This window comes from Lissotriton helveticus, chromosome 7 (assembly GCF_964261635.1).
Source record: "Lissotriton helveticus chromosome 7, aLisHel1.1, whole genome shotgun sequence".
NCBI lineage: Eukaryota > Metazoa > Chordata > Amphibia > Caudata > Salamandridae > Lissotriton > Lissotriton helveticus.
The window spans coordinates 411,535,072-411,549,431 of NC_136068.1; the positions used below are offsets into that span (position 1 = coordinate 411,535,072).

Sequence of the window (14,360 nt, forward strand, 5' to 3'; positions counted from 1 at the left end):
GTATTCCAAAGCGTATGACACATTACACGACTTGTTTTGATAAAGCCAAACCAAAGTTAGCATTTAACCACGAGGTTCATAATGCACTTAAGAGTATATGGTATGGCTATATCCTAGAACAGCTATAAGGACATGGTTCCGAAAGCTGCAGACAGGCTCAGCTCATGCTAGAGCCTCATCTCACATAATACTAAGCACTCTGCCTCCAGTATTGTTAAGGCCTGCCATAGGAGTGACTTATAGGTGTATATGTGTCTAGATATAAGGTTAGATATAGGAATACTATATCTAAGCAAGGGGTGATTACACGACCTTGCCCCAGCTGAGTGATCAGCCAGTTGTGTCAGTTTGGATGGCCAGCCAGGGGTGGCAAAAGATATGCTGCAGCCCCTGGTAGGCCTTGGGTGCACCTATGCCCTGGGTACCTATGGTACACTGTACAGGGACTCATAAGAGTGACCCAACATCCAATTAGGTATGTACCTAAAGTACATGGAGTCCATTTTACAGAGAGAGCAGATAGCCTGGGGCCCTGATTAGCAGGAACCCAGGCCAACTAAGTCGAAAACCAGCTAAACACAAGGCAAAAAATCTGGGGTAACCATAGTCAGGTATCCACCTTCCTACACCCCCTTAAAGTTTAAAAGAGCCTCAGCATCACAAAATGGATGCTGCTGCCACAGACACAAGTCTGCCCTCCTGCTGCTGGACAGAACTCTGGCAAGGGAGGCCTGGACAATAGGTTTCCTGTCCAGGGAGGTGCTAGCACATCCCAGACAGGCTTTAGTGTATTGGGGCAGGGTGGGTTGCATTCAGTGAATGCTTTTCAGGCACTGCCTGGGGCACACAAGGTGCTCCATGTATTTCCCAGTTCAAACCGGTGCTCTGGCGTGAAACTGGACAAAGGGGAAGGGGTGTAACCACCCCCTCCCCAGGTCCTCCGATAGGTGGGACCCTAGAGTTAGTCCAACCCCTAAACTTACTATAAGAATAGGAGCCCAGTCCCTAGGACTTTAGATTACCCTGGAAAAAACTCTGCAACATATATCTTGGACCTTCGACATTCCATATCGACTGGAAGACGGAAGAAATCTCCCTTGTGGTCAAGGAGTGACCATCCTGTTCAAAAAGGCAACAAAAGCATCTTTGCTGGACTGCATTGTTGAGGCTCCTGCCGGATCCTGAAGACTCTGCGACACAGGACACAATTTTCCAGACATCTCTGATGCTGATCTGCGCTCCCAGCAAAGCTGAGACCTGTAGCGGACACGAGAGACGTGGGACCAGAACTCCTGGATTTCCTGCATTTTTGCAACTGCACCTACTTCCCGAAGTTTCCCGAAGTTGTGCATTGGGGTATTTAAAGTCCCTGCCCCGAGCACCTTTTGCACTGAAGCTCAGAGGCCTACACTCCATGAGTGTCCCGTGGGCCCACTTTGGGCATTTCCGCTTGAGGCCCCTTTGCATTTCCTAGTCTATTGGCTAGTGAGCCCCAACGAAGGACAATCCTTTGTTTCTTGAGCTTTTCTGGTTGCTTCAGACATGCTCTGACTTTCCTCTAAAGGAAGAGTCCCTCAGACCTTGCTGGTCTGCAAAGAAGCCAATCTAGACATCTTGCGTGAGTTGCTGTTGCCAAGGCTTGTCGGGTCCAATCGGATTCCGACGCTGCAGCACTCGACATCCTTTGTGGGACAGCTCGAATCCAGCTCCTGGTCATCGTCGATGCCTCCTGGTCCTCGTGGCTGAAGAGTCAAGCTTCACCTCTTTCACCTGAAAACACCCGACATCGGCTGGCATCTTCTCCTCGCCATCCTGGTCACTGGCTAGTGACCCAGACTCTGTCCCCTTTGCTTTCAGGTTCTTCACATCTCAGATTCACCCTTGGATCCACCCGGACACTTTTCCTCTGGTCGCCTGCAGCTTTTCTTCGCAGCTCTCCATTGGAACCGACGACGAAACCCAACACCAAATAACACCTATGCACCCGGCTTCCCTGGGTGAGGTAACACGAGTACTCTGGAGCTCCCTTGGGTCTTGACTCTCGAAGTGTCCTAGTCTAAAAGGATTCCATCGTAGTTCACCTCTAAGTGCCCTTAATCTTTAAAATTGTAACTTGTTCGTTCTCCATAGAAAGTCAATGGTGATCCGCGGCTGTGTTTAGACACTGCACACGACCCCCATGGGCCTCCTGTGTCCCTACCTTGGGTAGTTCCTGGTCGCCCCAGCGGTTCTACAGGCCCTAGGCCTGCTTTCTATCCCTCACATGGTTCTTATACCACTATTTTAGTATATGGTTTGTGAGGCCCCTAGGGCAAAAAGTATACTGTGCAACTTATCGTATGCAAATTAAGTTCCTTGTATTGTACTTTTACCTCTGACCTCATAACGAGTCCAGAGGGGTTGTGTTTAGATTACATACATATATATTTGATATATACCTTGTGTTGTGTGCTTTCATTTGATTATTCAAGAGACTGTATCTGGTAAAACAAGTTGCTTAACTCGCCTCGAAGTCTTGGCCTGAAGGCTGATCTCCACAGCTACCATTAGGATAGCTTTCTAGAAGGTTGGCTTCATAACCTACCATCAATAAGGGTCGTTTGGACTGGTGCAAGGTGCCCACTAGAATAGTGGACAGCATATGCCAGGCCAACTTTTCACACTATGGGCTTGAATGAACCAATTTTGGAGCAGGACATTATTAATACTATATGGACGTGTATGGGGATACTGACACTCATTTAAACCCTTCCTCAGCATTTATACCCTTAACCACCAAAGATGGCATTGATGTTTTTAATTAAAGAATCGTAGATGACTTGAAGAAAATTAACAAAAATGCGAAAGTTGGAAATACAACCTTCTAGGGAAGTACTATGAATTGATTTGAAAATTACAACAGCAAGAGTGGGAGGCGTGCCAGGTCTAAAGTAAATATCTGGCAGATCTGGAGATATATAGAAATATTAAATCAAGATGAGTTTTGAATAATCAGAAATTACCATCCAAAAATGCCGGTGTTGTATCTCATCCCTAAAATTCATAAGAACAAGGTACAACCAACAGGGAGACCGATAATATCTGTGAAAGAGAGCCTGTTTGAGAATACCTCGAGGTATATGGACTTTTCCTGTAGGAACATGTCAAAGTTCTGCCATTCTTTTATAAAAGATATAGGAAATTTCCTGAAAAGGATATAGGATATCCTGTGGCAGAACGACTTCCGTCTGATGTCGTAAGACGTGACTGCATTAGCATAAAACACTGTGATGGACTGTGCAATTGAATCATTTTTGAAGAGTAGACCTCTTAAACTCTAAAATCATACTAACATGTTACTAAGTATAACTAATTGGTGCCTGTAAAATTATTTTGGCCATTTCAACAAGGAGATATTTAGGCAGCTACGTAGTAAGGCAATGGGCACCTGCATTTCTCCCAGCTATTCGTGCTTTCACATGGGCTAGTGGGAGGAGCACGTGCTCATTGATGACCACAGTGATGTGTGGAGCGAACATGTTATTAGCTGGACACCTTTTATCAATGGCATATTAGTGGGGTGGAAAGGTACAAAAGAGTCGGCTGAGGCATTTGCTGACACAATCCACTGCAATGATAATAATTTACATATAAGAGCACACATTAGTTAAACACAAGCTCTCCAAATATACATCAAAAGGGTCATATAGGGACGAGATTGTTTCATAAAGAAACAGCTGGAATCTGAAGGCCAGCTTTCCCAATGGTAAAATGCTCAGGCTCAAGAGGAAATGCAATGAGTCCAAAGGGCACAAAACAGCAGACAAAGGTCAAGCACAATGGTTCCATATATTTACAGTATTAGATGGTGCAATCACTTCCAACATCCGCTGCTCAGAGATGTATGAATTACAACAATAGAATAACCAAAAGGGGAAGTGCACTCGAATGAAGTCAAAGGACAAAGAATTGTTTTGTAAATTTCTTCTTCTTTATTCAGAGTATAGGTTTTCTGTGAGAAAAGGCACAGCCAACGCGTTTCGGTCCCTTTTGTGCCGTGGGAACTTCATCAGGGCATTAATATGTTAATTTCCGAAACGCAGATAGTCAAGATCGCCAAAAAAGGAGGATGATCTGAATGGGAACATCCTTAACTACGAGATTCTCGCTTAAATAAGGCAACAGTACGGATAGCAATATGCCACTTATTCGTCACGGGTCAAAATTGATTGCTAGTGGTCCAAATACGACCAGGGTGGACACGAGCCAGAGGTACAGCACCTGTAATAGGGCGCCGACAGCAAAAGTCACCGTGAAGTAGTGCGTCAAGTTGAAACCGTAAAAGGAAATGCAGTTGCCTGGTAGACCTAGCTAGCTGTCAGGAGGAAGCAATTAACAACTTACACACACACTCACTCATCCATACACCCACTTACACACCCATTCATGCACCCATCCAGCCACTCATGTACTCGGTCACTCACCCATACAGACACATATGCACCTGCTGACTCACTGATTCAGCTACTCATGCACCCTCCCATTCACCATTTACAGCCACTGACACACCCGTATACTCACTCATATAGTCCATATTCATCCTTTAACACACAGCCACTCACTTACTCATACACCCACTCGCTCACCCATACAGCAACTCACATACCCACTCACTTATGTATATAGTCTCTCACATATCCACTCACTCTTCTATACACCATGTACACACTCACTCACTGACTCACTCACTCACTTAAACAGGCATCCCCACAGCCACTTACCAACACTCAATAACTTTTACAGAACACTCACAATCACTAGATGTCCTCAGTGATGTCCTTTGAGATGCCATCAGTGATGTAATTTAAGATGTCATCAGTGATGTCACTAGCCATGTCATAAGTGATGTAATATGTGAGGTCATAAGCAGTGCATTGCCGTGCTGCAAGTTATAGTTAGCTCAGGTAACTATAACTGCTGAATTTCACTGGTTTTGCACAAGTGAAATCTGAGCCTAACTATTACGTCCCTGTAAACTTTGTATTTTTCAGTGAATTTCTAATGGTTTTTTTTATGCAATTTCCTAATTATAACATTGCTGTAATCTTTGTTTTTTTAAGTACATTTCTAAGGTTTTTCAAATTCTATTTCCTAACTATAACATCCCTATATCCTTTGGTTTTTAAAAGAGGTTTTTAACTAGTAGTCACATTTGCAGAGTGAAGGTGAAAGGGACCTCCTAGCAGCTCTCAGGAATCCTACTTTAGGGGACTTACTTGAGGTAACAGGAGAGCTTCTTGGCCACAAAAGTCTCTCAGCATCCATGAGGACTTCCTCCACCAACCAATATTGTGCCAGGAGGCATATTTGCAGAGTGATTGAGAAAGGGGGCATGGCCTCCGAAGTCATCACAGCAATCACGGTCTGTGAAACTTACTGGAGGTAATAGAAGGGCTAGTTGGCCCCCAAGGACCCTCTGGAGCCAAGGGGACTACATCCCCCAACGAGCAGAGTGCCAAGATATGCGTTTGCCGAGCGATGGAGAAAGGAGACGTGGCTTCCAAAGACCTCTCAGCAATCCCACAGTGTTGGAATACTGGAGGTATAGGAGGGGTAGTGGCCAACAAGGACCCTCTACAGCCAATGGGACTTCTTTCCCCAACCAGCATGCTCCTGGAGGTGCGTTTGCAGAGTGGTGGAAAAAGGGTTTTGGCCTCTGACGACCTCTCAGCAATCCCGCAGGTGTGAAACTTACTGGAGGTAACAGGAGGGGTAGTTGGCCCCCAAGGACCCTTGCAACCAACAGGACTTCATCCCCTAACAAATTGTGCGCCAGGTGGTGCATTTGCAGAGTGGTGATGAAAGAGGATAGGGCCTCAGGTGACTTGGCAGAAGTTTTTTTATTAAAAAATAATTATTCAGGGAGGGGTGCTGCAGGCCCCCCTTCCCTGAACCAATATGGGCCCCAGGGACTCCATCCCCTGGGGCCAGCCCTTTTTTGAATGGAGAGGGGGCAATGCGCCCCTGCCAGCCTATCTTGTTTGTATGATGAAATAAAAAAGTCCCTTTTTAACCTTTTCAAGCTCATCCAAAATATTTTGGAATGCTTATTTCTCAGAAACAAATGAGCTGATTTACACCAAATGAAAAAGGCACTTCCTTGAGTAAAGTTCAACTTTCATGCCAAGTTTAATGTAATTCTTACAGCCATGTCTTCTGTGGAGGAGAGCAGATAATACTATAGCAGTTTTTTACCACACCTCCCAATCCCTGATGGGGCTGCATGAACCTGAAATGCCGACCCCAAAAGTGGAGGATTTTTTTAATGTTTCATGCAGATTCTGCGAACAGTGCCAAAGTTATTAAGAAAACAAAAAGTATTTTTGGTGCAAATATATATATATATATATATATATATATATATATATATATATATATTACCTACTGGCGGTCGCCAGTAGGTATATATAGTTAGGATTTTTTCTCTATGGGATTTTTGAAAATTCTATGTCTAATAACTTTGGCGTTTGTGGACGGAATTGGCTGAAATTTTCAGGAAAATGGCACATTTTGTTTCTGAGCAGCCCCTGAAAATTGGGGGGGGGGTTCGTCCAGGGGGGGTCGAGAAAAAAGGGGGGTCCCAAAACGTGTTTTTAACATTGAGTTTTCCATAGGGCGGTTGGCCTCACTTTTAGCCCGAACGGCTGAATGGATTTGCACAAAACTTGGCAAAATTGTAGGGACTGGTAGCCCGATGTGCCTTTTGTAGGTCTCAATATATGTGCTTCAGTGGATTTTGAGAAATTAACGTTTAAAAAAAGATATATATCTGTAACAGCGGACCGGGCAGCGCTCCAGTTCGCGGACTTTTCGCGCAACGGAGCTTTGTGAAGCGAAGCTGATTGGTTCTCCGGCGTCTGTCAACATTCCAAACAGTCCGTAGCGGCCGCCATCTTGTCTCTCGGTAGGATCGAGAGACAAGAGGAGGCGAAAGCGAAGGGGCAAATGACCATAAGGGGGCATAGTAGATCCTCCCTGACCTCTTAGGTTTGATGTACCATTTTGCCAAGTTTGGTGTAATTCCGTTCAGCCATTCAGGCTGTAGACGTATCTAAATGTCAATAATCGAATGGCTGAATGGATTTGCACGAAACTTGGCAAAATTGTAGGGACTGTTAGCCCGATGTGCCTTTGCTAGGTCTCAATATATGTGCTCCAGTGGATTTTGAGAAATTAACGTTCAAAAAAAGATATATATCTGTAACAGCGCTCCGCTTCGCGTACTTTTCGCGTTACGGAGCTTTGCGAAGCTGATTGGTTCTCCGGCGTCTGTCAACATTGCAAACAGTCCGTAGCGGCCGCCATCTTGTCTCTCGGTAGGATCGAGAGACAAGAGGAGGCCAAAGCGAAGGGGCAAATGACCATAAGGGGGCATAGTAGATCCTTCCTGACCTCTTAGGTTTGATGTACCATTTTACCAAGTTTGGTGTAATTCCGTTCAGCCATTCAGGCTGTAGACGTATGTAAATGTCCTATGGAAAATTGCATGGGGAAAACACATTTGAAAGTGTTGAAATTTAGAACCAATTAAAATGTTACTTTGGTTTTGTATTTGTGTGTGATGAAAGTTAATTGGTTATGTATATATGTCAAATGAGAGGAAACCACAGCCATTTTGTGATACTACTGTCTGAGGTACATTTGTGAGGAATTTTTGGTGGTGAATTTCTGGTGTTTGATTTACACAGTACTAACACTTCTCCTACTTTTAAAAAGGTGAGTTGTTAATTTGTAAGGGGAACTATGTTGTACACTTGAAGATAATTTGAAAAATGTTTTCTGTTATTTATTTGCAGTCCTTCTGTTATACTAAATACTTGATAAAGTTAGTTTTATATTATGTATTACTAAAAACGATAAATGAAAGTGATTATTTTTTTCTGCAATTTACAGCAAGCAATTTCAAAATAAAATGGCTCACAATGAAGAGACCGTGGCAATTTCTTTTGAATTGTCCACTACATTGATTGAAATTGAGAGCACCAATAATGAAATATTGTCACAAGGAGGAGATGACGTGTATGATTTCATTAGATTGATTGAAATTGACAGCACCAATAATGAAATATTGTCACAAGGAGGAGATGACTTGAATGATTCCACTACATTGATTGAAATTGAGAGCACCAATAATGAAATATTGTCACGAGGAGATGACTTGAATGATTCCACTACATTGATTGAAATTGACAGCACCAATAATGAAATATTGTCACAAGGAGGAGATGACTTGAATGATTCCACTACATTGATTGAAATTGACAGCACCAATAATGAAATATTGTCACAAGGAGGAGATGACTTGAATGATTTTTTTGATCAATCTGTTGATGGCGAATTTATCGAATGTTTGGAGACCATAGAGTTACAAGAATCATCATTGCAGACTTTTCATGAGGAAATTGCTGATGAGGACATGTTACTAGTTCTTTCAAATTTAGAAAATTCTGAAGAATAAATTTATATTTAGAAATCAAAAATTGTTTGAGACATTATTCATTTTTATTTTTAATTTATGAGGTTGTAGCGAAGTGATTGTAGTATAAAATGAGACTTATAGTATAGAGTGCAACATTTTTATGTTACATGGTAAGTTTACTCATATTTACTTCCCTTCTGCCACTATATTATCTCCAATGTGTATTTGACATCTCTTCTTCATCTCCGGCCTCCTTTCTCTCACTGTGTGTCTCCGATGCATCTTATCGCTGCTATTTTGTGTAATTACAGAAGAGAGTAAAATAAAATAGTTCGGAACGTGAAAAGGGGGCAAAGTAGAGTACCCCTCACCCCCTAGGCCTTTTCAGGCGGTCCCAAAAGGATCAGTTTCTGCTTTCCTGAGAGATTATGGTATGAGTTCCATATACCACAATAATTTGCATTACAACATGCAAGATATCTATCTCCTATTACCAACTTTTGGAGATATTCGCGCTAAGCGCGAATATCTCCAAAAAGTAACACCTGCCCTGAGCAGTTCTTAGCCATGTTATCCAATGGGAGGTGGATAACATGGCTAAGAGCATTAGCTCGGTAATGCATGAATATCGCTGACTTTTTAGCGATATTCATGCATTGCGGCCGTTTATTATCGCATTTGCGATAAACCTTGATAATAGCAAGGTTTATCTTCGATAATTTCTGACGATGCTTAGCGGTAAAAAATTCATTGGTAAGCATCGTTAGCGATAAATATCGCTTAACTTTGGTAATATGCACCAACGTCTGTTAACGTTCGATTCGAAGGAAATGAGGAAGTGTTGAAAAACATTGTTTGCGCCATCTTGCCTTTTTTGAAATGCCACACTTTTGTCGTGCACGGCAGCCATTTTAGATGCCTTGACCAGACCCACTCTCTGCACGCTGTCAATTCGTAGCATGGCTCCCCACCCTCGCAAGCATCTTCCCCAGGCACTGGTCACCCCCGCTCTTTGTCTTATGCATGGGCAATAAACCTCCCCCCATCTGCGCTGCTCTTCCCTGAGAATCACACTCTGTGCCCGCCCGACACCTCCCTTTCGCCCTATTCACTACCGCACCCTCTGACACTCCTCTTCCTCTGTGTCCGATTGTCCAGGCTATCAGCTAGCCCTGCAGATGTAGTTTATGGCTCCAGCTGTAAAGAATCACCCCTCTTCAAAGGAGTTATAGTAGATCAAGGCCCACACCCGATGAGATCCGTCACACCACACGTGTTCCTACTATCTGAAAACCATCCTGTATTGTGATTGGGGAGGCGACCGAGCCTGAAGCGGAAGATTCCAGGAATGACTCTTTGTACATCAAAGTTTTTACAATTATGTGTCACATTAAAAATATATAGCACTCCAACAAAGTAGTAGGAATATAAAACTTTAATAACATATAAATATATACAACAAAACAAAAACAGTAAAAACATTTAAACAACGAAGAGACCGTGGCAATTTCTTTTGAATTCCTGATGAGGACATGTTACTAGTTCTTTCAAATTATGAAAATTCAGAAGATGTTGCCTGGGGGTGGGTCGTCAGTAGCAGTCTGTTGTGCGAATAGTTCCAAGGCAGCAGAACGCGCTGAAATCTAGATGGCACGAAAGTGATGTCTAGTAAGTTGCCGCCCAGCAAATAACGGCGTGGGGCGCCGCGGGGGTGAGTGAGTCCAGTAGGCACCACAGCTATTCTTACCGGCATTGCAGAATTACTGCTGGGGACAATGCCTGTGCTGTAGCAGGGTCACAGCAGAAACAAAAAGGATTCTGTTGAAGATGTTGTTGGTTTTCAATTTGAAAACAGTTCTGGTGTCAACTGCTATGCTAATGTAGTGGTTAATGTTTTGTTTTCTCTAGAAAATGTAAAAGAGGGGGAGGCAGTCCAAAGTTCCGTTAAAAGGGCAAAGGAAAGGATCGGTGGTTTGAACTATCAGTCAAAAAGGGGTAGGGGGTGCAACAATTTTTCCTACCGGGTCACACTGTGCTTTCACCGGAACTGAGGTCTGCAGGATTCTAGTAATTCAAAGTGAGGCTGGCGCCAGCATGGGAGCGCCGACGTCCCGCGGATACAGTTTCGTCACTCCACGGGCGATCATGGCAGTCATTCCCCATCGGGGGTCGGAGACTCCCGCGGCTCCTCTAGAATCTTCAAGGTCGTGGAGGACTACGGTGGTGGAGTCAACCAGTGACCGGGCCATTTCTTTATGCTGGGCCCGCTCTTGCCAGGTCGACCGCCATTTTGAGAGTTCGGTAGCTACTGGCGATCGCGGGGTCAAATGAGCGGACGGGCTCCACCCTGCCGGGCGAGACGTTGCAGCATGGCCACAGTGGAAGAACCCTTTTCCGGGCGCCTGGAGCGCTGAGGGTGCAGCTGGGAAGCCTCCACCTGGGGAGGCGGGAGAGGCCTGTTCGCACCGTCTCTCCCTCCCAGTGCACCCCACGGCGTCTCGCTTGAGATTTGTTATGGCCGGACCAGGCGATGAGGACGAGGGGGGGGGTCGGAGGCATGTGCAAGACATCCCCCCCCAGTGTTGTCGCAGCCATTATTCAAGAAAGAAGAAGTGTCCCGTCCGTCTTCGGGCCGGGCTTCCGGTGGATGTCGGCCGGACGCCCCTGGCTCTGGCCCCATGAACGGGTTCCTTGGTTTATCGGCTGCAGCCGGATCCCGTTGGCCTCGGCCCCCCGACCGTTGGTGGCCGGACCGGAAGAGCATGTGGCGGGACTACCTGAAACTGTCAAGGGCCACCGCGGCCGGACTGGGAGAGAGAGAGGAGGGTCGAGGAGATATTCCCCCCCCTGCAACTCTTCAGCGTTGTAAAGGCAATCCCCTGGCCGGGTCCCGCTGGCCTCGGCCTCTCCTCCGGCTACACCCTACATTAGGATCTCCTGGCCGAGGCGTGGCAGCAGGACCCGCCTTATATGGGCTGCTCCCGGCTGGGCGTAGCCGCAACCCTGCCCCACCTTGGAAGTTTCCAGAGTGGGGGCGGATGTTCTACTGACTTGCATTTTCCCTAGTCTATCGATTTTTTTGGCGTGGCAGGCGGTGGGACAGCGAGGGGTGATTTGGTTTCTCTTACTGTTTTTCTGGTCTCTCACCACTGGCATATTTTAACGTTTTCTTGTTTCTAGGACATTAATAGGTTTTATCATTACGTTATGTTATCGTTTCTTTGTTCGTTGTTTAATAAAAGTTCATGTTCATCAGTGGCCTACTGATTTTCGTTTTCCTATTCTTTTCTTTCCAGGTTGTTTCATGCTAAAGTTTCTGTTAACAGGATACAGTGATCACTTCGTTATTATTGCATATGTCCTTTTCACTAGGGGTGCTCTCTGGTCGGGCCAGATGACGTATCTCTAGTAAATGGTCCGGGTGAAACAGGTGCATCAATCAGTGGGGAGTAGATAGGCATGACAGATTACAACGGGGGAGAAAGGTTCGCATTACGTACCCTTTCACTATTTGCAAAGATTTTCCTACGTATATTTGCAAACAGGGAATACCTCCAAAAAGAACCAATTCCCAAACAGTCAATGTTTGGGGAAACAATCAATCAATGAGGAACGAAATAGGCACGACGTGTTAAAGGTTTGCGTTACCTACCCTTCACTATCTGCAAAGGGAGAGAGAATATTCCTATTCTTCCTCGTTTGCAGGCAGAGAAGATTCTTAAGAGAACCAACTTCGAACAATTCAATGCTCGATTCAAACAATCAACAAGGGGTACTGTGAACACAAATGAACGCCGCTTATGTACATACACATTGGTATTATCAACAGGTTGTTCCTAATGTTTCTATTTTAGGGAGGTCAAAAAGAGATCCCATTAGTGGCCTACTGATTTTGCTCGATTCCTTTTGTTTTTTTACACGATTTTTCGCTATCTGCAAAGACTAAACAGAGTATTGCGACTCTGTGCTTGTTTGTAAATAGAGAATGAACCAAAGAGAACAATCAATCAAATGGAGAGAGAAGCAGGCACGACGGATTACAACGGGGGCAAAGGCCTGCATTAACTACCCTTCACTATCTGCAAAGAGAGAGTACTCCTAATAGAAATGAGGGGTGGGGGGCAGCATTCAAAGCAGATCAGTGTGCATAAACACGAAAATGTTTTTACTTCCCACGTACTTGACATTCGACAGCTTATGATATTTGCTATTAAAAAACCATTGAAATTCACTGAAAAAACCATAGGTTATAGACCATATATAGTTAGGAATTAGCATTTAACCCCTTCGACGCTCATGACGAGCTCAGCTCGTCATGGAGTTTCCATTGATTTCAATGGAAAGTCAATGGAACCCCTCGCACACCCCTTAGCAGCCAAGTGGTTAAAAAACCTTATTTTACTCACACAAAACCATTGAAATTCCATATATAGTTAGTTGCACTAACTATATATCGCGCACCCGCAATCCACTGCTGATCATGTCACATATTACATCATTCATGACATGGTCAGTGACATCACTGATGACATCACTGATGACATCTCAAATGACATCACTGATGACATCACTGATGACATCTCATTTGACATCATTCTTGTGCTAATACGATAAACCTCTTCAGACTCTAATATAACCTTAGATACACTCAGTGTATACAGACACTCACACACTGCCACTCATCCATGGAGTTACTCACACACCCAGTCAGTCATGCAAAGAAACAATCTCACCTCCATTTCTTCAACTATACAGTTAAACACACCTTACTTATTGAAACATATACTAACACATATTTACTCTCTTATACAATCCCTGATACAAGTTCACAATGATCGATACAACCACTCACTCATTCAGTGGCTCTCATGCACAGTTATTTATATATGCCAACTCTCACATGTACTGTGTTTTACATATGTACTTACTATGACATGTAGCATTGAGATATCCATTCACTCATCAATACACTCATGCACACAGTCAACTGCCCATGTAGCTGTTTCCACATGCACTCTTGAACTCATACACCTAGTGAATAAACTGCTCACACATCTATGCATAGAGTCACACACCTTCCAGCCACCCCCACACAAACTCAATCTCCCATAGAAATACTTGGGCAACCAATTAATAACACATATAGCCTCTCGTATAGCTAATGATCAACACATGCAGCAGTTTACATCACAACAGACATAATGATGCACAAATTAAGACAGTTTAGTCACTAACCCATGCATTCAGTGAGACACATTTAATCACTCACTCATACAGTCAGTCACGCACCTACTAAATCCTTCATCCAGACACTTACACATCCACTCATTCTTCAATATGTAAGACATATTTTAACTTTACAGAAACATACAGTCACTGGATGTTGTCATCAGTGATGTCATCAGTGATGTCATTTGAGATGTCATCAGTGATGTCATCAGTGATGTCACTGACCATGTCATGAATGATGTAATATGTGACATGATCAGCAGTGGATTGCGGGTGCGCGATATATAGTTAGTGCAACTAACTATATATGGAATTTCAATGGTTTTGTGTGAGTAAAATAAGGTTTTTTAAATGCTAATTCCTAACTATATATGGTCTATAACCTATGGTTTTTTCAGTGAATATATATATATATACATTCTCTGGATGAAGAAAAGGAGTACTGCAAGGTCTGTGAAGGAAAAACAGTGTAATTTTATCAGGATTTGTTTTAACTCAGTAGCAAAAACAAATAAGACTCACTTGTATTCATAATCATCCACAGACTGGGGAATTCGGGCTGTGGAAGAAAGATACAGTGATAATTAATGACATAAAAAACAGTTTAGAGAAAGTCAAATCAAATCAAAAACAACTGTATTCGGTTTTACATATAGAAAACCATAAAAGTTAC

The 14,360-nt window shown here is 43.8% G+C and overlaps 1 protein-coding gene across 2 annotated transcripts in view; it reads right to left on the reverse strand.

Moving 5' to 3' along the window:
- Nucleotides 1–14,360, reverse strand: part of LAT (linker for activation of T cells) — a 606,746-nt gene that overhangs the window by 257,664 nt on the left and 334,722 nt on the right. For both annotated transcript variants that reach the window (XM_078652287.1, XM_078652288.1), the window contains one exon: nucleotides 14,210–14,246. In XM_078652287.1, coding sequence (XP_078508413.1) covers nucleotides 14,210–14,246 — 37 coding nt within the window. The remainder of the gene's footprint in view (nucleotides 1–14,209; nucleotides 14,247–14,360) is intronic.